The following is a 23,942-nucleotide window of genomic DNA, read 5'->3' on the forward strand; positions in this document are numbered from 1 at the left end:
CCAAAAAAGATAAAGAGGGTGGACCTGAGCCCATTTTTTGGAGGAAACGATACCAATTTAGCTAGTCATCCTTTAAAAAAAAAAAAAAAAAAAAAAAGCATGTAACTCACCAAAGGCATTTCCTCCCTAAAAGCCCTCTGAGACCTGCCCAGAACCCAGAAGTCTCCACCTACAGCCTCAGACACCCACCCACACTGCTCCAGCACCGCCTTTCCTCCCTGCTCTCGGCCTCCCTTGGAGCTCAGCACACCGCCTCCATCCCAGCCTTCCATGATGTGGATGTTCACGGAGCAGCTCCTTCCTAGCCGGTCACCCAGCATACACGCCACAGTCTTGATCTCATCGAAGGCTCCTCCCTTTCCTCTCACTGCCCCAGGTGAGGCCGCTTCCAGGCCTTGGGGTGGCCCTTTCCTTCTTTATAATCCATGCCTGGCTAACTCCTAGGGTGGCTGTTCCAGGACCGGCACTGTGATTCTGACTCAGCACATGTACCTGTGTCTTCCCACTGCTGCCACTTCTGCCTTCTCATAGTCTGTCTCTTCGCTCTCATTTCTGACTCTTTTCTACTCTGCACCACTGCACGTCATCATTCTTCACAGACGAGCTCAAGCGTTGGATCCTTCAGGAAGCTTTTGTTTAAGTGCCCTCTGTCCTCTCTTCGCTGACAATGAGCAGTTTGAGCAGTGGCTTTAACTTCTTTTAGAGGATGTCACATTCTGCCTCTGCCATTGACTGCTTTCCCTCAGGGCACAGTGCTTTGCATTCAGTGAATGGTGGTGAATGGATGAAGTGATTGGTTAATCAATAGTTTACACTTTCCATGCAAAGCTCTCATTAGAGTAAGGCACTTGCTGGGTTATTTTAGAAGGATGACTAGGCTGGTCTCTGATCAGCAAAAACCATAAGACTAGGTCACAAATCATTGTTTACTCTACTGGCTGGCTATAGAACACACTGAAAATGATCCCCGCTTCCTTCATTTTACCAGGTTGTGTCTTAAATTTCTTGTCTGGAAAAAAATGTGATGTGTGGCTATCGACCTTCCTGGTGTGACCTAGTAGGTTTCAGGTTAATTCATAGAATGATGTGACAGTGCGATGAAAGCTAAGTTGAATAAAAGAGGCCTTCCTGGGCACATAGATGTCTGTTAAAACAACTAAAACAATTTACGTTCAAAATTTACTGATCGTAATTAGCATAGTCATTCCTTTTAAAAACAAACCTACAGAAACAACTAGAAATACTGCATATTTCTGCTCCAAGTTGTATGTTCCAGAAAGGATGTATTTTTCTCACAAGCTTTTTGGTCTTTCCTTCCGCTTTTGTATAGAGTCTGTGGGAAAATGCATTTCTTCCTCCTTGAAGCGCCTCCTTGTGAAATGTTTTCAGAGTCTACCTGTGCACACAGGCAGGGCGGCCACCGTCCTGCAGCCCTTCGTCTCAGAGATCACGTGCTTCGTTTCGTGACGCGTTGTGAGAACTGCGGCGCTGCGGTGTCTCATCAATATGAGTGTCAGTGCAAATCCACGTTGCACCTTTTGAGAAGGAAGCCTGTAGGAGAAGATGCAGAGAGGGATCAAAATGAGGGGGAAACATGATGAAAAACTAGAGTAGGTGACCTTCCCCATCTCACATATGGAATTACAACTCTGTGTGTGTGTCTTTCTAAAATCTAATTAGGGAGGATACATAAATAGAGATACGAACTAGAAAGTTATAGTTTAAATTACAGGAAAAGGTTTTCTTTCTAGATCAGTCATGGTTTTAAAATGTCCGGACTTGTCGATCTTTCTCCCCCTGTGCTATTGGCACAAAATGTCCTGTGACATTGCATACTACTTCAATCCAATCTAAAAGCTTTGTTTCGGCATGTTTGATTGATAGCAATATGTTTAAAATCTCTACCACGTTTTAGTCTGGGCCCATTAGGCTTGAAATTGACCTAATCATTGAAAATGGAGGCTGAATATTATGCAAGGAATAAATGGAGGCTGAATACTACACAAGGAATGGGCCGTCTGGAGACTTGCTTGACTCTGCTGCTATGTTTTCAGATTTTCAAAATTGCAAATGTAAGCTCTATAATTATGGTGTGTTCATGCTATTCTTTGGCTGCAACCTATGGATGGAAAACTATAGAGGAGCCTATACGAACACCATGGATGTTGGCATTTTTATGAAATCCGCATTGTTATTATACGTAGGTTTGGACCAGGGATACCTGACTCAGAGGATGGCCCCCTTGTGGGCAATGCACTTGGTTGACTGGAGCCCAAGAGGAGAAGGGTCAGGAGCCGTCACCACCTGATTGTCCCTGGGCTGTGCTGCTCACATCTGCAGCCCTGGCAAGGGCACCACACACTGTCCAAGGCTGGCAGCCCCTCCGGCCCTGTCCAGGCTGAACTCAAAGTCTCCCCCTGTAATCTGCCCTTCGATGTTCCCTTCTGCCATGACTGGCTCAAACATTCCAGATAGTTACCTGCAAAGGTCGATGGCTCCTGACACCACGCTCTTCTATTCTTCTGTAATGCAGCCATCCCAAGACTATTGATTCCAACTCCGTAACACCTGTTGGGGCGGTGTGGGATCCTGCCATCATTCTGGTGCAGTGCCGGGAAAGTGCAGTACAGGGACCTCTCCTGGGGATCTTGTTCAGATGCAGACGCCGAGTCTGTGAGTCCTGATGGGCTGGGACTCCTCCTTCCTAACGGGCTGTCCCGGGCCAGGCCGCTGTTGCTAGTCTGAGGGCCACACTCAGAGTCTCCCAGCTCGAGACCACCTGCTGCCACCTAACTGGTCCCTGCACGCTCCCTCTGGAGGCCTTCTGGGCCCTTCTCCACGTGGTAGCGAGCCCTTTTTAAAAAAGAAGTTAGAAAAGGGAGATTACTTAATTTTACAAAGGTGTAACATGGTATAGAGGAAAATAATTCTTAGTCGTAAATCACTTGATTTATGCACCATTGAAACCACATGCTTTAAAACAAATAATGGCTTCCGTCTTTATAAGCGGAAAAAAATCACAATATTTGAAACTTACAAGCTATTGTGCCTAACTCCATCCATTCCACTTAGAAGAGTCACCTGCCACCCGGACACTGCCAAAAGCCAAGTTCGTTACCATTAGCAATGGGAGCTCCTGCATGAGGGTGTTGGCTCTTCCCACAAAACTCGCACACACCTAGCGATCGCAGTTCTTTGCAAGGCTTCTGCCTTACAGTTTGTGCTCCTAAATAAGTTATGTAACCTTTCTGTTTTGAGAAAAGTATCGATTCACATGTTATTGTAAGAAATGGTACAGAGAAGTCCCGTGTACCTTTTGCCCAGTTTTCCCCAATGGGAACGTCTTGCGATGTCACAACCAGGTATTGATACAGGCAGGGCACAGAACATTTCCATCATCACAAGGGCCCCTGGCATCTCACTCTTCCAGACACGCCCACTCTGGGTGCCACCTAGGTCCTTCTCCAAAACACAGCAGGTATTTTTAAAACACACATCTGAGCATGTTTCTCCTTGTTGGGAACCTGTCAGCGGTTTCTTTTAAAATGCAATCTAAAGTCTTTAGCAACAAGCCCTTCAGCTTCCCATTTCTTCCTGCTCTCCCAGCTTCTCTCCTACACTTCTGCCTTGCCATGGATCCTTCTATAATCACAGTTCCTCCTGCAGGAAAGCCCCAAGCCCCGTCCCGCACATGGCCAAACTCTTCCTGTCCTGAGGAGCTCAGCTGAACGGCCATTCCTCAAGGAACAGTGCCATAGCTTCTCAGATGAGGTCAGGTTTCCACACTCCAAAAGCATCCCACAGCCGTGAGCACAGCTGCAATCCAGTTACCGAATCATTCCATGATTTGGTGAATGTCAGTCTTCCCCACTGGATTGTAAGCTTCCTGAGGCAGGAACAGTGTCGTCCCATCTGTGCCGTGTTCCTGGCCCTTGCATGTCGCCTGGCACACACTAACACTAAAATGACAATGACGATGACGACGGTGGTAGTGGTGGTGACATTAACCGCTTACATGAGCCAGACACTGTTTTACACATATTAACAACTTCATCCTTACAGTGACCTCCGGAAGGGGACACTTTTTACCCTCCTCTTGCAGATGAGGAGAGCAAGGCTCAGCGAGGAGAAATAATTTGCCCGAGGTGACACCACTAGTCACGCAGAGCTGGTTCACAGGTGGACATCTGGAGCTGGAACCCATGTGTTTAAACATGATAGCATTCTGTCCCCATGGCCAGCCTCTGTGCACTTGGCCACCACGCACATTGGGAAGGTGTTCAGTGAATACCTGCTGGATGAAGGACGAAGGAAATTGTCCCCTGGGCCGGCTCTGGTTAACTACCGGCATAGAAGTCAAGTGCATACAAAGATCAAAAGAGGCTTCATTCTCGTGCGCTTGAGTCTCAGTAGCTTCCCCATTAGGTTGTTTTTGTTTATTTTTTTTCAAATAGCTTGAGTATTAGGTAGACATGAATTAGAAAATCTAGATTATTTAAGAGTGTAAACTATAGAGCAGTTTGTAAATGTTATTTGTAAGCAGATGGATGTATAATGAATATAGCATTTACTGTATGAAAAGTATTGTGGGGTTTCGGGTATAAAATTTGCTTAGGAATTGTCCTATGAAATAGCCACAAACATCCAGCAAAACCCAAATGCCCCCATTTAATCTCAAATCAACAGTAAACCATAAGTGAATAGACTTGGGGGTAAGAGGAGAGCTAGTGTATTTCTAATGGTAAAAACCATTCCCCAGTGAAAATTGACTGATTGTCTAGTTAATAAGAGTTCCCCTACTCCTTGGCACATCCGTACTTACTCCTAACTATTATTTAACATTTTGGGTTTTGTATTTCATTTGCAAATTGAGCTAGCATTGGATGGATGAGTGGCCTGGTTCTGCTACCCGGCTTTTGGACAGTTTCCAAGCATAAAGTTCCAATTCCAGATGATCATGTCATAAAGATCCGGGTCTCTGGAAGCTAGGAGATGGCCCAGCCTAGCCTCCCCCAAACCCAACAGCCGTGGCTTTCTCTATTTGTTCTACAAACGATTTACATTTTTTCAGTAATCCTAAAAATTGATGTACTTTTTCCATGGAAGAAAGTGTTACCACATTTTCCAAAGGGGGAGGCATCTATAACCTTATTCCTTTATCCTCTCATTTCCCACCCCCTCACCCTCGCCACCACCCACACAACATCTGTAGTTCTTAAACTAAAAGCACAAATTATTGTAGAAGTTAATTGAGCTTACAAAGAAATGCTTGTGTGGAAAACTTTCTCAGCTTCAAGGGGGGGAAAAAATCTGGTTTGAGTGGCCATTCACCAGAGTAGAAATTAGTTCACGGGAAGACACTCCTACGGCCCCTTAGGACTGACCCCTTCTGCCACTCCCGCCCCCTGAAGATTTGACATGTGCCAGAATAAGCAGCTCAAGGACACGTTCAGTTAAGACATGAAGCACACATCACCGTTTTCACTTCTCTCCTTACTGGCTTCAATAACCAGATAGGCAGCTTAAAAAGCAAAACAAACAAAGAAAGCACTTTAGACTACAGATTGCCAACCCATTGAAATACATCTACCACACTAGACCTTGGCCTCCCAGCCATTTAAGAGGCCATGGGACACCATCCTCACACAGCACTGGCCGTGCAGGGACATGCAGAGCCCCAGCGTGCCAGGAATGACTTTATCTCCATCAACATGTTCTGTCAGATTGAATGGGACAGCCAGAGAAGCCAGGGCTGGCACAAGAACAAATAAAAAACTTTCCCATCTCCTGGAGTGAACTGCCGTGCCTGGATTTGGTACTCAGACATACCGTAGGGGCCAGCAGCTTTCATCTGTAGTGGTTTTCTAGACCCAGTGACTTGGCTCCGGCCCCATCACTCCACTCCTCTCCTTTAATTACCTGGAGTCTCCTAGATGTAGTCACAGCAGATGGATGAGGCATCTTTCATTGCACAGCATCTTAGTAAAAGCCTTGTAACTTAACAGTAGCTGCATTTTGAAAGACACTTCTGTTGGTCCCAAGCAGCATGGATGGCTCCTGGAGATTAGGCTCTAAGTGTGCCCAAAGTGGGGGGGCCGGGGGTGGAGGGGGAAGTCAAATAGTTTCTTGCTAAGAGAGAAGAAAATCCACTCCCATATTCTTTGACCTAGAATTATTGTCACAATGGAGCCATTTTACCATCATCATTGCACTTGAAAGTGAAGGCTCTAAAAGAAAGCTCAACAAAGAAGAGAATGTTTTCTGGAAGCAAGATAAAAAATAAGAGGAAAGTTGAAGGTAGGATTTTTTTCAAAAGAAGATAGGGAATATGTTTTGCAAATCACCTACGTGAGTTACTTCTATGTGTTCTCTTGGACAATCATCAATCATGAAACAAGGGCAGTGATGTGTTTTCTTGTCTATTATTCCAAAAGACTCACGTTTTTGGAAGACATCACTCTGTTTAAATCTCAAATACATTCAATCGGAAAATGGGCTTTGGACAACAGAATTTTGTATCTCCAGTCAGTAGCAAATCTAATTCTATTAGGCTAGCAGGGTGTGATAGAAACTAAAACCTAAGAGACCAAGCAAGGAAAAATACTTTCTCATCCAGCTTCAGAGGAATTTACCGTCAGCCCTACTATTAATAGACTCAGTGGGATTCCATTTCCATTGCTCAACTGCCATATTAGTTATTAATCCTTAAAAAAAAAGTGAACCAAGTCTGCTGAAAAACTTATATATGATGTTAATGCAGTTATTTCAGTAACTTGGCAACATTTACTCATCTTTTATGGCTTGCTTACTTTCTCAGCGTAATGAACTAAAGGGACGCCAAAGGAAACAAAATCTTTGCTGTTGTTCTCAAATGACATATTATTCTTTAAACAGACAAAATGTGCCCTGAAACAGCAGAACGCTGTCACCACCCAAGAATCAGCAAATGCAAATCCATAAGAGACAGCCACAGGGCAGAGGAAGCCAGAGAGAGGGGCTGGATGGGTGTCTTTCTGGCGATTGTCACATGGATTTCCCAAGAGTGTAGAGGAGGAGGGGGACACGGGGGCAGCAGTGGAGTGAGGGTGGCGGTGAGAAACGTTGTCGTCAAGAACCTGCAGGGCTGTGAGGTGGAAGAGAAGTGAGTTGCCTCTCTGTTAAGCCAGAGGAAACGATCAGTGGACTAGCTTCAGATCAACGTAAGGAATAATTCTGTGACAGAACTGTAAGTACAGAGGGTGCCAAAACAATGTACACACATTTTAAGAAAGGAAAACTGTATTAAAATTGTAATACTCAATCTATACCGATAACAAAAGATGAATACAAGTCACATTTGACTTCTGCAATTACAAGAGGTGCTCAAAGTGGTTACCGTCAGAGTCCAGATACTTCTGATGATGGCAAACTACTGCTTGAACAACGTTGACCAAAGTGTCCACTTGGATACATTTTTGGGGCACCCCCGGTACAAGCGTGGACTGCTTGCCACACTCTGAGCAAGACTAAAACTCTTAGTCACTCAGGACGGACAACCAGGACTGGACAACCGTTTGTCATGGATGTAGGAAGCCATGATTCCTGGATATCATGGGGATAGAGAGTCAGATATCCGATTTTAAAAGTAAATGATGCCTCGCACAGAGCCGCGACGGCCCGCACACAGAACACACCTAAGTAACAGCCCCCAACCCCTGCAGCTCTCTGTCTGTTGTCAGTGCTTGTGTCTTCAATGACTCAGTTTAGCTGATGATGAAGTAGGAGGCTCTTAACCCTAATAAAACCCTTTTAGAGTTTGGCCTTGAAGGAAAATGAATCGCTTAACCAGGTTTACCTTCTAGAAAGTATAAGATAAAGGGACTTCTAATGCTATAGAGATATTCCTCAACTGACAATGGGATTATGGCTACGTAAACCCATCCTACGTTGAAAGCAACATGTCAAAAACGCATTTAATACACCTCACCTACCAAACATCGTAGCTTAGCTTGGCCCACCTTAAATGGGCTCAGAACACAATATCCATGAAAACACTGGCAACACAGCACATTGTAGGGTATCGGTCGTTGACCCTTGTGGTGGCCCAGCTCGCCTTGCCACCCCACATCACCAGAGAGTATGTACCCCATATCGCTAGTCTGGGGCAAGATCAAAATTCAAAATTCAAAGTATGGTTTCTAACTGAATGCACATTGCTTTCACACCATCGTCAAGTTGAAAAATCCTAAGTTGAACCATCGTGAAGTAGGCACTGTCTGTAGCTCCTGACCTGCCGTTAGGCCTAGAGGTTGGCAAAGTACAACCCAAGGGTCCAATCCAGCTGCCACCTGTTTTTGCAACTGAAGCTTTATTGGCACATGACGGCGTCCTGCCCACTCATGTGCTTTTTGTCTGACTGCTTTCACACTGATGGCACCAGAGTCGAGTGGCTGTGGCAGAGACCATATGATCTGCAAACCTGAAAATGTCTTCCCCGGATCTGTTCAGAAAAGGTTTGCCAGCCCTGCTCTGGAACGTCATAAAGGAGGCTTTGGTCTCTGTTCCCTAGACTTCGACCTGTGGCAGCAAGGGGCCAGCTCTGGTTGGCACTGCCCATTCACTTTGTTTTTTCAGGCAGGTGACCATCTAACAGCAAATGGTGATGTATGAGAAATGTTACTTTTAATTGAAAGCTGTCCTCATAGAGGGGCTTGCGTGTTCTAGAAACAATATTTCTGAGCCCAAACTAAGATTCTTCTGTGGCAGAAACTTGGTTCGGCGTCTCCTGAGTGAACCAAGTAGTTGTCAGTGACTTTTGAGTTAGTCTTTCCTGGTCAACAAAGCCAGGAAGTGGGTTTCGGGCCCAGAGCTGACCAGGGAGAGCGGCTTCAGGCCTCCCCCTTGAAGACAAGGTCTGTCCTCCAAGTCAGCTCTTTGCCCTGCGACTTCCTTTTCCCATTTTAAAATGAAGTGTAAGAGGAATATTAAAGTCAAGTAGGAATAAGTGAAAAAAAAAAAACATTTTAAAACAAGCATTAAATAAAAACACGTGCATACACACAGCCCACAAATCTAACTACACTTATGAAACCACCACAAAGGGTCAGGAGAGGCCTTTTTCTAAATGAAAAATAACAACAGTAGAGAATGTTCTAAGCAGCCACCTGGGAGTTCTCTTTAGGGAATTCTTCTAAAAGGCGCACGATAGGTGTGGCTTCCTTCGCTTTAAGTGCCCGGCACGGCTCCCTGGTCAGAAACGGGTCCAGCTGCCTTCCTTTCAAGCCGTAAGCTCGTCCCTGGGACCAAGGCAGGCCGGTTAGCTGTGGTCAGCGCCAGCTGTCCCTCCCGAAGTGGCAAAAGCTCATGGCTGCTCGCCAGGCCCACACACAGCAGTGTGAGCAGAGGGCAGAAGGGGTCAGGCTCTGAAAGTGCTTGGAAGGAAGAAAACAATTCATTCCCCTGGGATCCACTCCATGTTGCATTCAGATTCGGGTCACAATGCTGATTATTAAGGGTCTGCCATGTGTCAGGTGCTTTGACCAGAGGTTCTGCCGTGTCACAGAGTCCTCCCCGCAGTGTAGTGTGTCCCTGTTTTGTAGATGAAAAAAAACGAGACTCCATGTGATGGAGAAGTCGCCTCGGTAGTGGTAGAACCAGACTTCTCAGCCCCGCTGTGATCCAAGGCCACTCACCAGTCATTGACAGATGCCAGTGAAAGTTTGCTCATTGTTCTATAGTCAGAACAGCTGGGGACTTAGCTTTCTACCTTTTCCACCCCCTGGTTTTATTTTTGAAATGCTAGATGACAAAAAACATGAAGTGTTAGTTCAAATAGTTCTGCTGAGGACTGACATATTTCTGTGTCTTGCGGGGGGAAAAAAAGGCAAGAAATACACTCTGCTCGTTGGTGAAATGATGAAGGCACTAGTCTCTTTAGGGAGATTATTTGTCTTCCTTTCACTGCTTCTCGTTTGTTCCCGGCGGCAAAAAGGACGCAGTGACTACCACACAGGGAAAACCCCAGCCTGAAGTCGCAGAGTGCAGGCGGCGTGGAAACCTCGCGGTGTCAGCTTTGTCCCCTGCGCTGACCCCACCCCACTTCTTTCCCAAGTACCCCCAGACAGTGACTGGGCATTCTCCTGCCTCCCACGGGCTTCACTTCATTTTCCTGCTCCTTCAGGACTGATGGTTCCACGTCTGATGTTCACGGGGAGATTCCAGATCTGCCCTTGCTCCTATTGGTTCCCCCGTGGAAAGCGTCACACGTCCTCTGTGACATCCCAGCACATTACCTCGGGCTTTCCTGTGCTTCTGCAGGAGCCCCTTGGAAAGTCTGCACACAGCAAGGGCTTGGTGGGACCCTAAATGGATCCCGATAAGGAACTAGATGTAGACGTGGCCTGAGCAGGGTGGGGGCCACCGGGGGGAGGGCAGCAAGGGGTGCTGGGAGCAGTTTTGTTTTCAGAAGAAAACACTGGAGCAATGGCCCTCTCCTGCTGTCTTAGTGATTGCTCACTGTTTCGATTTTTATTGTTGTCCTTTGCTTTGGATTTTGGGGAGTAGGGGAGAGAGTGGCTATTTGTGCGCGTGGTGTTTTTTCCTAATGCTCATGGGTAGACTGATTTAAATGTGTGTCTGCTTATCTCTAATGCTATCTCTCATAGCCATACAACACAATTGTGCATTAGAGACTTTCTTTTTTAACCCACTTTTATTATTATTACTTTGTTTATTATTACCCACTTTTAAAAGTGGGTAATAGAAGAAACCATTAAAAAGAACACAGAAACCGTCTTAGGGTGCAGTGACAAGCAGTGCCTCCTAGAACAGTCTCTCCGCAGAGAAACACTCACAAGGAAAGTTCCTTCCCCCCATTCTGGACTGGAAAGCTTTATTTCCTTGCACATTAGAAATCTTTCCCCAAATTTTCTTCAATAAGAATGGATGGAGAAGTGATTCGTATACATAACTACAAACAAACCCAGAAAGGATCCCTTGTATCCCAAGTTAGAATATGGGCAGTGAGCCGGAGAAGGGGGACGCAGGAAACAAAACATAGACATGGAAGACACCTATTTCCTTGGTGTGGTAAATTGTGGGACCATGTGTGGTGAAATCACCAAGCCTGACACCTGTCATGGGCGGGCAACTTACTCTTTGACTCTGAACATGAAGTATGGGGTTTTCATTTGCTCGGTGATGAGGCATATTGCAGTCTCCTCCCAGACAACCAGAGGTTGGTGATTTCTCCTTTTTCTGAATGGTGTTCCTGCAGCATGTCTACATTGCGTGGCTTCGGGTTGTCCTGTGATTATTTCATGTGTAAAGTCATCTCCCCAAAGAGCTAATCTACTCCTCCAGGGCGGTGAGTACGTCTGATTCACTCTTGGCAGCTGTCGATGTGCTGTTTTATTAAATATGTTTTAGTTGACTAAGTGAAAGAACAAAAGAACAAACAGCCCTCCCCAGGCCCAGAGCACGGGTAGAATGAACCCTTCCCGAGTGGCCATAGCAACACCTAATGACTGCACCTTTCTGTGATGGTTTTCAGCCATGAATGGCACTCAGATGAATTCGAGAGGGACAACTCAACCAGCAGTAAACAGCCCAGGATGGGGACTATTACTCAGCCTTTGTCCCTAGGGAGTGAGTCATATGAGCCTGAGGAGAATACAGGACGGAAGGTGTGTGAGTTGGGTGGGGACCGTGCCCAGTGGAGTGTAATCTTGTTAGCCCTGCCTCACTTTACCTCCACGTCACCGTGCTGGGAATGACATAGAGTGAGGGCGTATCTCGGAAGAGCAAAGCTGCATCTTGATGGAGCATTACATTGTCGTATGAGAAGCAGTGGAAGAAACAGCAGGTTGCCAACCAGCATGCTTAGGGCCACGGGAAGGGTGGACCCCTCACCTCATGCTCCCTCCCACCTGCAGCCTTTCATGCTCTTTCCTGCTCACGGGTTCTCTGTTGAATGGGGTCCAGTTAAGGCAGATGTGAAAGGTGGTAATAAACAGAGGGCAGAGTTGAATCAAACTTAATCAGGTTTTGAACCTGGTTTTCAAGCATTGGTTTTGGACACTGACCTCACTTCGGAATTTTATATTTCCTACATCTTTGTCAACCTCCTTCTCCCTAAACACACACACACACACACACACACACACACACACACACACGATACTGCTCCATTCTTTCCAGTCTTCTGGCTTTCTGTGGTTGCAGCCAACTATCCCGATGGGCAAACCCATCTTATTTCAGTGGCTTCTTCAGTGGTAACAGAGAGCAACTCGCTCTTCAAGCCTCTCGCATGTCCAAGGAACAGGGATCAGCTGTAGCCTTCTTGAGGAAAACTGGGGGTGACTGTGCACTGACTAAGAATGTCAGGTACGACTGTCATTCTTGACTCTGCACTCCCCTGCCTGCCTTGGTAGGTCTGAGTACTCATCTGAGAGAGCAACGGAGCTCCGAAGACACAGATCAGAAGCACTAAAATTGCAGTGCAGGCAAAGGATGGTTTGGCCGATAGACTTTTGGAAGGGAAGTGGTATGAATCCTCTGAAAAGTATGCCTGTATGTGAAGAGAGTCCCTAGGCGTGAGTGAGCAATAGTCCCCAGTTAAGAGATTAGGGAAACAGAACCCAGGCCAGAGAGGGGGAGCTTAGTCATGATATCTCTAGAAAGGAAAAACCAGACACACTAAATTCACTCTTGTTTATATTTTCACATAGAGAGATTGTAAAGCAAAGCCAGTCTTCTGTTCTTCAGTGTGCTCAGCACTCAATATTCAGTTAAGAAATACTCCAGCCACATCTAGGTCTGGTTCTCTATAACCCGATACAGATGCTGGTATATAATCGGCTATATATAATTCACCCATGCATGAATTTTTGTTCAGTACATGTCCATGTGTTTGATACACAGACCCTCAGAGACACTGGCCACCAAGACAAATTGTGTTGCCAGGCACAATTCAGGTACTCAAAAGAAATTTATTGGCTTGAATGAATAAAAAAATATCGATGGGTATAGCTTTCTAGTCCAAATCAGTTGCTGATAGTCCAATAATAAGCCTAATTCATTTCTGATTTACTTGCGATTCAACTGCCTGTAAAAAATGGAATAGATTGCCAGTCCTGTGATAAGGTTTTTAATTTCTATTGTTAGGACCATTCTTTGGACAACATCCTATAATAATGAAAAGTGATATCATTGATTTCAGAATTTTAAAGTCTCCCAAATTTCAACACAGCTCATCAATGCTGCTGAGTCCATTTACAATTTAAAAATCCCTAGGGGGCGAGGGAGAGGATGTTCTGGTATCATTAAAGACACGTAGGCAGAAATCGATTGCGACACTTTGGAGGCTGTGAATGCTGCCGTGGTGAAGCCTGTGTCAGACGTCATTTATATTTAGAGAGAGCTGTGGTCTGTGAAACACGTCCATGCCTACAATTTGATTAAGGCTCACAAGTACCGTCACGTACGTCACGTTGGTCCCATTTCATCCAGGGAGAACACTGAGTCCCAGAGGTCGGCTGGATGGAGCTTATCCTATAATGCTATGGTCACAGTCTTCATCTGACACGTAGGGGGATGTTTGATGATGTCCCTGGGCACAGTCCACCATCCCTCATAGCACTGGCCTTTCTGGGCTCAGAAAAACCAATTAATACCAAGAGAGTGGACACAAGATGAAAAGATACCCTCACTCTACTCGGTGTATCTTTTTAAATATCATAAACTTGGGTTGGGTTGGGATTATTTTAATGGCTAGGAGGAGAATCCTGGGGATAGAAATCAACCAGTTTGGGTGTTCTCTTCCCTAACTCAGAAATAAAAGAGGTGTTATTTTAAAGTCTTCTGCTTGTTAACTTAATTAGAGTTACTTTAGTTTGCAGCTGTGTTGGACATGCCAAAATTTGGCATGTCTAGTCCAGTAGGCATATTATAATGCACATGGCAAATTATCAAATATTTAAGAGGTCTTTTGAGCATTTGTTACATGTGCATTTCCAAGTTGCAGTGTAGATTCAAACTCAGTTTGACAACCAGTTTTGTATACCTGCAAGCGAAAAACTGTTTATTATTTATGAAATCAAATACAGTAGAGAACTACTGACAAAATATAAAGCCTTAGAAAATCAAGGAAAATCTTCACAGTCATGTTGAGGCTTTTTCCACTCAACAAAGCCTTCCTTTGATTCAACCCACAGTGAAAATTTAAATACTACTTTGTGTTTACTTTTATTGTTTTCCTAATTATTTCATTATGACTCAACCGTAGATTTTCTACTTTCCTATGATTATAAACTGTTGCATGGGTTAAACTAGTTTCAGAGGCTAGTCTGGTACTGTAATCACAATTAATAACATTGTTCTATAGGAAAAATTCACTCTGTGTTCCCCAAAACCAACTTTAAAAAATGTATTTATAGATCAGGGGAAAAAATGCAACTTGGGGACTGTTCAAATCCGTCACCTTTTGAAGCAAAGCCCTCTCTGTGCAATGCATAGTGTTTTTCCGGAGCTGCCATATGCATCTACTCTGAACAATAATGAAGTAAATAAACTACAGCTGGTTACTTGCCCTTCTAACACTTTCTGTATGTAGTACATCATTGTTCGTCAATTATTTCTAATTTTTAAATACCATCACAAAGCCTTTTATCATGAATAAGGCAAAACTTTGAGGATCTTAATAGTTTCATTTTTTTCTGTTTTTTTTTTCTTTTTTTAAATGTATTTTATTAAAATATCCTTCTTTTGCCCTTGTTCAACACAGATTTTTGTAAACTTTCTCCTCAGTAATTTTTTATTGTAAAATATATAGTCACTATAGAAAATTTGAAAATGCAGAACGTATAAGGAAGAAATAAAAGAAACAGCCAGAACCTCACTATTCATAAAATACTATTGTTAACAACTTGGTGTGTCATCTTTCTGTCACCTTTCTGTGCGTAGTTGAGATGTACATGCATACACATTTTGGAATTACCACCATGATACAATTTCAGTAAGGCAAAAGAAATGATAAGTCCTGATACAATGACACCTCTGGAATGCTGTCTTTCCTTATAATATGTTTAAATCTGTTATGTAAATATCATCTTATTTGAGATTTTCTTAAACCCTTTCAGCATGAAAGTGCAAAGAACATCCTTCTCCTCTGGCTTTTAAAGCTTAATGAGATATGTTACCCAGACTAGAAAGACTTTACAATGAGCAGGCAGACAGTTGTAAGGACCGACGCTCTTCTGACACATCCTGCCGCCGCCGCCTCTTCCATCGGACACATGGAAACAAGAAAGGCAGCGACCCATGTCAAATCATCCAAGACTTGGCCACCAGTGCTTCCATGTCTGATAACAATGCAAGCACATGTGTGTACACATCACAGCAGTCAGTCCAACGATACGTGTGTGAACATAGACGTATGCATATTCCACCTCTCCCCACTATAGGTACGAATCAAGCACATACATTTACATATTCACAAACAAATAGTCATTCTAAGTGTGATAAATGCCAACCAGGAGAAGAAGCAGAGTAATGTGACAGAATGTAATGGTAACTACTTAAGCTAATCTGGTTCCTGAACAGGCTGTTCTGCAGGGGTGACCATTGAGTTGGGATGTCAGTGATAAGAGGGACACAGAGAGGCAGAGATCTGGGAGAAATGGAAGAGCGTCCCTGCTGTTAGATGGGACATCCCTGAAGTGGGCACCACTGCGCTTGCTGGAGAGAAACGGGGTGTGGCTGGGACAGTGAGGGGGGCTGAGAGGAGACTGAGCTGCAGTGGGATGTGATTTCTGCTTCAAACCGAGGTGCTCTGCAGAAAATGAAGCAAGGATAAAAACGGGCAGAGACAGCTTCGGAAGCCAAGGGGAGAGAGTCACAGGACCTGACTACTTTGGTAACCGTTAATGTGTAGTTTGAGAAAATAACAAATTAAAACAATTATAAACTTACTCAAGCAATTCCAAAAAGTGTGTAAGTGGATTTGGGGGAAATCTGGAGAAACTTCTTTTCATGTTGCATCTTAATCCGCATTTCAGATTTGCCCAGGCTTGTGGGCAAAGAGAGGTGTATACCCCATCATGACACAGGACAGCCCTACCCCGTAAAAACAAGGGCACTTCAAGATTTAACGGAGGCAGATTGCTTTTATTTTCAGTCCAGATAAATTGGGGTGTTCTTGAGAAAAAGAATAACACAGGCCATAAATCAGCCCTAGATTTCCCAGGATATTACGCAGGTAACTTCCCACAAAACACTTGCCTGAATCTGTCACTAAAAGCTTGAGTGCAACATGTCAACACGGATGAGTCTCAAAACCACTGCTCTGTGAAACTGGACTTCCACAGAAAGGCAATGCTGCGTGATCCCATCCACATGAAGTCCTAAAACCCGCACGTCTGTTCTAAGTGGACACCAGTCATCTCTGGGTCATGGTGTGGGGGTGGGGGTGGCCTGGGGAGGGACGTGAGGAGCTTACGAGGGTGACGGTCTCCTGTATCGTGAGAGGCGTGCGGGCTACGTGGGTGTGTGCATTTGTGCAAACTTGATTATCTCAGTTTGTGCATGTTACCTCAACAACCCTAAGCTAATATTGAACTGTAATCGGAGGCATGCCTGGGTGAAGCGTACTGATGTCTGTACCTTACTGTAAAATGCATCAAAGACAAGACAGAACAAACAGCAAGATGCTGATCTATAAGGATGTTCAGCAGACCATTCTCTCCGCTTTTCTATACACTTAGGAGTCTTCACAATAAAATCTGAAGACAAAACACTAAGGGCTTTGTCAGGCTCGTGTCCCCGGGCCTGCTGCTCTTGATTCCGTTGAATTTGTCTTTAGATTTGCACGAGGTGGAGCCAATCACTTTTTGAATGAATGAATGAAAGCACAAGTACAGTCTTTTTGAAATTATTTTTTCTATGATGCAATGGCTAAACTTACATGGCACCTATTCCTTTTCCACTGACACAGGTTCTTTTCTCACAGGTTTAATAATACAAATTCTTTGGTTCAGCTGGGAGAGACTTACAAGCTGATATCCTTGATGGTTTAAAATGAAAGCCACTGTTACTGTTTCCATCCCTCTGTATACTGAAGTGTGCTGCAGCCCTAAGTTCTAGTTGACCCTGTTCACCTGGCTGGCGCAAAGGTCATGACCTGTACGTGTGGCTACCTCCACCACAGCCAATCCGTTAGGCTGAAATTTAGAGACCATGGTCTGTCAGCGAGAAAAGCAATTTATGTTCCAAGGTGTGCCAACTGAAAGGTCACGCGCTATTGACAAAACCCTGTGCCCATATCGGTGGTGGCACCCTTAAGGACCTGAGGATTGGGAAACCAATCTGGACCCATCGGCATGCATTGCCGCCAACTGTGTACAACAGTTCCCACTTGAGGCTGCCATCAAAGCAGCCCATGGTCCTGGGAGAAAGCAGCCCAGAGGTGTTAGGTCAGCCCAGTGTTACGCTTGGAAGAATTATGGAATCAACCATGCTGCCCCTGGGGCTGGTAGATAGGGACTTCATCTTGTCTACTCTCCTAGTTCCCATGTGACAGTTCTCTCTGCCATCGAATTTGAATGAGACCACAAAATGGGAGAAGAGGGAAATCCCCATAGAATCAAAAAGGAGGTGAAGATTGCTTCATATCTAATGCTGGCGTGAATGCTTTGTGTTGGTTATGTAGTGTCTGAACGTGTGCTTTCTGCTGTGACACCGAAAGACAAGGGCCGATCGTCAGATGACACTCTTCAGAATAATTTCCATAGAGGGGGAACAAAGGAGCCTATATCACAGCAACGTACAGTAGAAAGAGTTCCCGAAGAAAGTACCTGCCTGTTGACTTTGGCCTTGTCTGTGTACCCAGCCACCTGCTTACTGATTGCGGTGGTGCAGACGGGGAAGGACCCGGCCAGTTCTGAATCTCACCTCCAAAGCCAGAGGCCATATTTCTTCACTCTGATGATAATTTTGGTTCAAAGTATAGTCCCTTAACAAGCTCCGTGCTTCAAAAGCCCCAAACCTCTTTGTTTTGTTATGCCTGCCTAAACATGCCTTTAAAGAGCTGGGTCTGTAAATATGACTTTATTATAATCCTTGGCTTTTAAACACAGACTGCTACCAAGGGTATTTCCAGAGTCTACCTTTGTCCCCTAATTCAATTTTTTTTTTTTTTTTTTTTTTGGATTGAGTTTGATACCTTAGAACATTAGGGAGCTGGGTATGCTCAGGTTGTGTACTGGCGGGGACACAAAGCAATTGAAACTCCACCTGTGTGGGGTGGATTTGCACGGAGTGTGGACACATAGAAGGACGCGTTGGTTTCTCAGTTGCTGAACGTGTTTTTAAATGTACACTTTCATTTTGCTACTTGCTAAATTTTATATAATTAGACCTTTGGTTTATCCTTTGAGGCACTCGTTTAGAAGAATATTTTTAATCTCCAGCCAGCCAGGTTCTAATTTACCTTCTCGTCATTGATTTTAGGTTGTACAATGTGGTCAGAATATATTGCCTAGTGTGTATTGCGTTCATAAATATTCTTTAGACACACATGTGACATGCTGTCTGTTTGCAAAGTAAAAAGTTTATTACATAGTTATTAACTCAACATTGTAATTATATTATTTATATGCCTCGTGATGTGTGTTTTTTGCCTACTAAAGCTCTTACAGACTATTTTATCTTAAAGATTGCCATAGACTTCCATCTATTTCCCTTTGAATCTGTAACATTTTTAAACAAGTCCATGCGCTGCAGGGATGAACTGCACCTTATAGGCACTGAATCATTTTTTTTTGTCACGTTTGCCTTAAATGACCTTTGACCATATTTAACATTGTAAGTCACTGAAGCACACCAAGTTAGTTGAAGTTTGTGAATATTGTTTTGTTTTAGTTTTCCACTTTACTTGGCATTTCATGTGGTCTCTCTCTCTCTCTCTCTCTCTCCCTCTCTCTCTCTCTCTCTCTCTCTCTCTCTCTCTCCCAGTTTGTCAAGGTACAAATAACAAGCTTACCCAGCTGGGCACTTATGAAGACCACTTCCTGAGCCTCCAAAGGATGCTTAATAACTGCGAGGTGGTCCTCGGGAACTTGGAAATTACTTACATGCAAAGGAATTATGACCTTTCCTTCTTAAAGGTTAGTTCAATGAATGTGATTGTCTTACCCAAACATAATTGAAGTAAATATAAGTAAATAAAGGCATTGGTAGACTTTCTGTGGATGTGTATTTGCTTTTGCTGTGGCAATTCAAGTCCTAGGGAACCACAGATGCAAGTTTATAAGAAGGCCACTTTCCCAGATAGTGTCAAGTTATAAAAGAATATCAAAGAGAAACAGGCTAGGCTGGCCTTCCACTATCATCATAGACACTGATATGAATCATTTAACCATTGCTTCAGCTGTGGTATCCTGGAATACTGGCTCTACATTTTGTAAAATCTCTGCTTTGTAGCATCTGCCCATTTCCTTGGTGTAAATACTCCCACCATTGTTGATTTCCAGCTACAAGGAGTTTAACAACCAGTTCACAAAATTCCAGAATATTTTGCAGTAGGCTCTAGCCATCTCTGAAGCCCTCAGAGTTTGATGGTAGTTGAACTTTGGATTGGATTGGCCTACCTCTGGTGGGTGTGTGTGTGTGTGTGTGTGTTTCAGTGAGAAAGCAGGCAAGACAGATACAAAATAAATTAATAAAGCACTTGCATTTTCATCTGAGTGTGTTGACCGCCAGGCAAAACGAGAGTCACAGAATTCCTAAATAGTGCTCATCGCCCTTCATTACCGCCAGCAGGCTGGAGAGACACAAGGGCAGGAATCGCCACGAATCCCATCACCTCCCGTACCCTCAGCTGTAACCATCTGTGTGCTTTACATTTGTCAGTCACTCGAGTGCATGGTTCAGTTAGGTGTCCTGGGCTCTCTGGACCCATTTTAGACTTTGCCTTCCCAAGCTCCTCAAAAGAGAAATAACGTGTTCACGTTTTGTCTCCTAGACCATCCAGGAGGTTGCCGGCTACGTCCTCATTGCCCTCAACGTAGTGGAGAGGATTCCTTTGGAAAACCTACAGATCATCCGAGGAAATGTGCTCTTTGAAAACACCCATGCCTTATCAGTCTTATCCAACTACGGTGCAAACAAAACAGGACTGAGGGAGCTGCCCATGAGAAACTTACAGGGTGAGAGTCCAGGGCATGGGGGGCTGTGAATGTGTAAACGCAGACAGCCACTTGGTTGAGATTCAGCGAACCTGTCACTTTTCTCAGTTCCACTCAGAGAAGACTTTTACTCATCAAGTACAAATGTGTTGCGTGACAACCATGTGCAAGATACAGCACGTGGAAGTTCCCAAAAAGATGGAAAACAATGAGATGGGAAGGGAAGATGTAAGCCAGGTACTGGTTCTCCAGTGTTCACAGAAAAATATCCAGTGAGTTAGTAGGAAATTAGAAAGGTTCTGGGAAGAAGAGAGTATGACCAGACAACCTGGACTGGAAAGCAGACTTTGGGTGTCTAGGGAGTGAATAAACTATCAGTCTTATTACCTGACCTCAGGTGTAAGGGACGTACATTAAAAATCAACCTCTGTTTGAAACCATGTTCAGAGTAAGGAGAGGAAAGGTATTACAGGAGAGTTTGAATTGAATTCTTATGACTAGAACACGTGTGAGAGTTGTGTGGAAGGAAATATGGAAGATGATGAAAGAGATACGAAATTGATTTTTTTTTAAAAATTGAAGATATCAGTGACTGTGCCCTCTCTCTATGGCCAGTGCAGTGCCAGGCATGTTAAATGGGTCACTTCATTTAATGCCACAACCTTCCTTTGAAGCAGGTGTGACACTGCCATTTTACAAATAAAGAAATGGTGGCAAAGGAACCTTCCAAAGGTCCCAAACTAGTTAGAAAAGTAAATCTCTGTCCTCAGATCCCTCGCCCTTCTCGTGTGCTGTGCAATTCTGAATTACTGTAGATAAGGCACGTAGGACCTATTTCTGTTGTTGGTATTGGAGTTGTATAAATTCAAATTAATGTTATTAAATAATTCTTTTATGTAGATTATTTAATATTAGTTACATACTGTTATTGATAATTAACCCAGTGCCTGTCACAAAGGGAGCAGTCATTAAGTGTTGAAAGTAAAAATTAAAGGATGACTGCCTGTGGATTACCTCTTTCTCTTCTGAGCTGCCAGGCGGGGGTACCTGTGTCCTCCAGCACCTTTCCTTCTCAAAAGTGCCGAAGGCAGGTGCTCTGTAAAGCCCCACCTCAACCTCCCTCCTACACTGCCTTTCTTGGTATCTTGGTCCGTTGTCCTAATTGTCACAGCAGTCTTGACATCCCTATTCTGTATTTCCAGTTCTGACCTCTTGTCAGAGTCTCATCCACTTGACTGTGGCTCCATCCCAAGTGAATATTGTCACTTGATTATCCTGCTGTCATCTCTGACTTCACATCCAAAGCTCCACATTTTGTCCTTTTCTGACCTCCCAGCCCGCCTCTGTGATTCCTTTATTCTCCACCATGCACTGAAGAACCTGCCCACCATTCCAGCATCGGTGCCTCTGCCCTGACTCTGGCTTCCTCAAGGCCCCGGTACTCTCCCTGCGTTTTCCTCTACAGGCCGCTCCTGTCAGCCTCCCGGGAAATGTCATTCTTTCCAGCAGCCTCAGAGATCTCCCTGGGGAGAACCGTTCATTTTCCACGTTGGTGCTTTGTGCATGTGGTACATGCATTCCCTGCCTGCGGATTGGTGGGCACTATTTATGTATCTGTCTTTAAATTACAGACAGTCGTAGGACCATTGCGAGGATTAACACAGATAATGCGTATAAATCAACCAGCACAGTGCCTCACCCCGCCGTGTGCCGTGGCCTCCTGTGGGCGTGAGCTCGGTCACTGTGTGTTCTTTCTGTCTCCCCATGCGTGTCCGGTCTTAGAAGCCAACATGTCTGATTCCTGTTTGCAGACCCCACACAGAACTTGCTACAGTATTTTGCGCATCTAAGTCATTCAGTAGAAGTTACATTTCACGTCCTTGATACAATGCTCTCCCTTTTCTCTGGCTTGATGTTTTTTGTTTGTTATCACCCTTGATTTTTCACGTCCTATCACTTGTTCCTTTGAAACAATCGTTCCATCTTCTATGTCCTCTGCATTCCTGTGTCTGCCCTGTCTCTTCGTCACACATACAGATCCTTCTTGCCTCACGTCACTCGCACACCCCTCCCAGCGTTACCACCGTCTCCTGGCCTTCCCAGCCCACCATGCTAGTGATGGCCTCCGCCCTTCCTGCCCCCTCGACCGCTTCAGATATCGACATCATATGGTCATTCCAGTGCAGCCTGGATCAGCCTCCCAGGAAACACAAACTCACTGAATGCCGTGTCCCCCGACTCAAGCATTTACCTTCCTTCCTCCCTATACTTCTACATCCTGGTCATTCGTTTGTTCAAAGACCCAATGCAGGGGAGAACTGAGCTCCTCCACGGCACGGCACTGTCCTCAACTCGTGTTCCATCTGCCCCACAGAAGTTCTGTGGGGGGGTCTCGCTTGTACACTCGCACCTTTTTAGCTGAGTTCAACATGTAAAGAAATGCATGCCTGCTTCGCAAGAGCTTGGAAGGGACGACAGTTGTGCTCACTCGGGTTCCTTCCTCACACAGAAATCCTGCAAGGCGCCGTGCGATTCAATAATAATCCTGTCCTCTGCAACATGGACACCATCCAGTGGTCGGACATTGTCGACAGCAGTTTTCTGAGCAATATGTCGATGGACTTTCAGAACCAACTGGACAGCTGTAAGTATTCCACAAGCGTCCCTGCTGCCTCCAGCTCCTGGGCTGGGGGCGGAGCTGTAGAGTGGTGGGGCGGCGGGAGAGAAGGCCAAGTTACGAGAGGGCACATTAATCTGAAACAAAGAACAGTAAACAAAGGATCTGCCCACTAGAGGAGACCTGCTGAAGGCGGAGTTATAGGCAGACCTTGAATTCACTGGTTGGCAAATGTTTTCCTCTGTGACCATTAAGGTGCCATTAAGCATTTTTAAGTCTTTTCCTTTTATAAGCTTCTCACATGCTTGTAATAGAAATTTGAAAAATATGGGGAAGGTTAGGTAACATGTAAAAATAACATGATAGCTCTATACAGACACAATCACTTTGAACATTTCTACGTATGACTTTTGCTCTTTCCTCTCTGTGTCTTTCTCTCTGGTCTCTCTTCCTTTGCAACGGACAGCCTCATCCATTCAGGCTTCAGCCTCGCCATCTTTCATCAGCCTCACATTCAGGCCCTACCCCCCTGCGGGTGACTGTCGAAACTGTCTGTCATTCACGGGGTGTCCTGCTCCGACAATCACTTGGTGTATCATCAGCTCTTGCACTTGACATCTATTATACATTCTTCCAGAGACTAAACTCTGCTGAGTGGGGGAGACTTGGGGACACAGATCAACTTCTTCAGGTTACTGTGTCTTTGCAGTGAAAGATAGTGGCAAGGCTGCTCGCTTTTTAACAAATTGGGTGGTCAGCCTGATCGCCACCTACCAATAGAACACTTTGGTCTTCAGATTTCTTGATGTCAATAAAAACTAAATGCAACTAATGAGATTCAGTGCTGTTGTAGCTGTAATTTGTCGTTGACCATCATTTATAAAAACTGCAAAAATTGACTGATCAACATTTTCAGACAGTAGCTTGCAAATTAATAGCTGAGGTTTTAGACAATCAACAACGTGATACACCCTGTGGACATTTCCCCCTTTGTGCCACATCTGTGCCTCTCTCTGGCTAGAGTCCAGGAGTTTGTAGTTGCAGGAGCCCAACTCCGCCGGACGACTCACCCATCCAGTCTCTCACGATGGGACATAGCAAAAGTGTAGCGGGTGCATACCTACCCCTCCAGGTTAGATACTCAATATTATTGTGGGAGATGCTGG

At 44.7% G+C, this 23,942-nt stretch overlaps 1 protein-coding gene across 4 annotated transcripts in view; it reads left to right on the top strand.

The window, feature by feature from the left end:
• The window catches only part of EGFR (epidermal growth factor receptor), a 158,914-nt gene that overhangs the window by 88,555 nt on the left and 46,417 nt on the right, over nt 1-23,942 (top strand). For 3 of the 4 annotated variants that reach the window (XM_033088188.1, XM_033088189.1, XM_033088190.1), the window contains exons 2-4: nt 18,988-19,139; nt 19,997-20,180; nt 22,669-22,803. In XM_033088188.1, coding sequence (XP_032944079.1) covers nt 18,988-19,139; nt 19,997-20,180; nt 22,669-22,803 — 471 coding nt within the window. Of the gene's footprint in view, nt 1-17,609; nt 17,629-18,987; nt 19,140-19,996; nt 20,181-22,668; nt 22,804-23,942 lie in introns of those variants that run through there. The other variant, XM_033088191.1, reaches the window with a different exon arrangement.

The sequence above is a fragment of the Rhinolophus ferrumequinum genome, chromosome 20 (assembly GCF_004115265.2).
Source record: "Rhinolophus ferrumequinum isolate MPI-CBG mRhiFer1 chromosome 20, mRhiFer1_v1.p, whole genome shotgun sequence".
In the NCBI taxonomy this organism is placed as follows: domain Eukaryota; kingdom Metazoa; phylum Chordata; class Mammalia; order Chiroptera; family Rhinolophidae; genus Rhinolophus; species Rhinolophus ferrumequinum.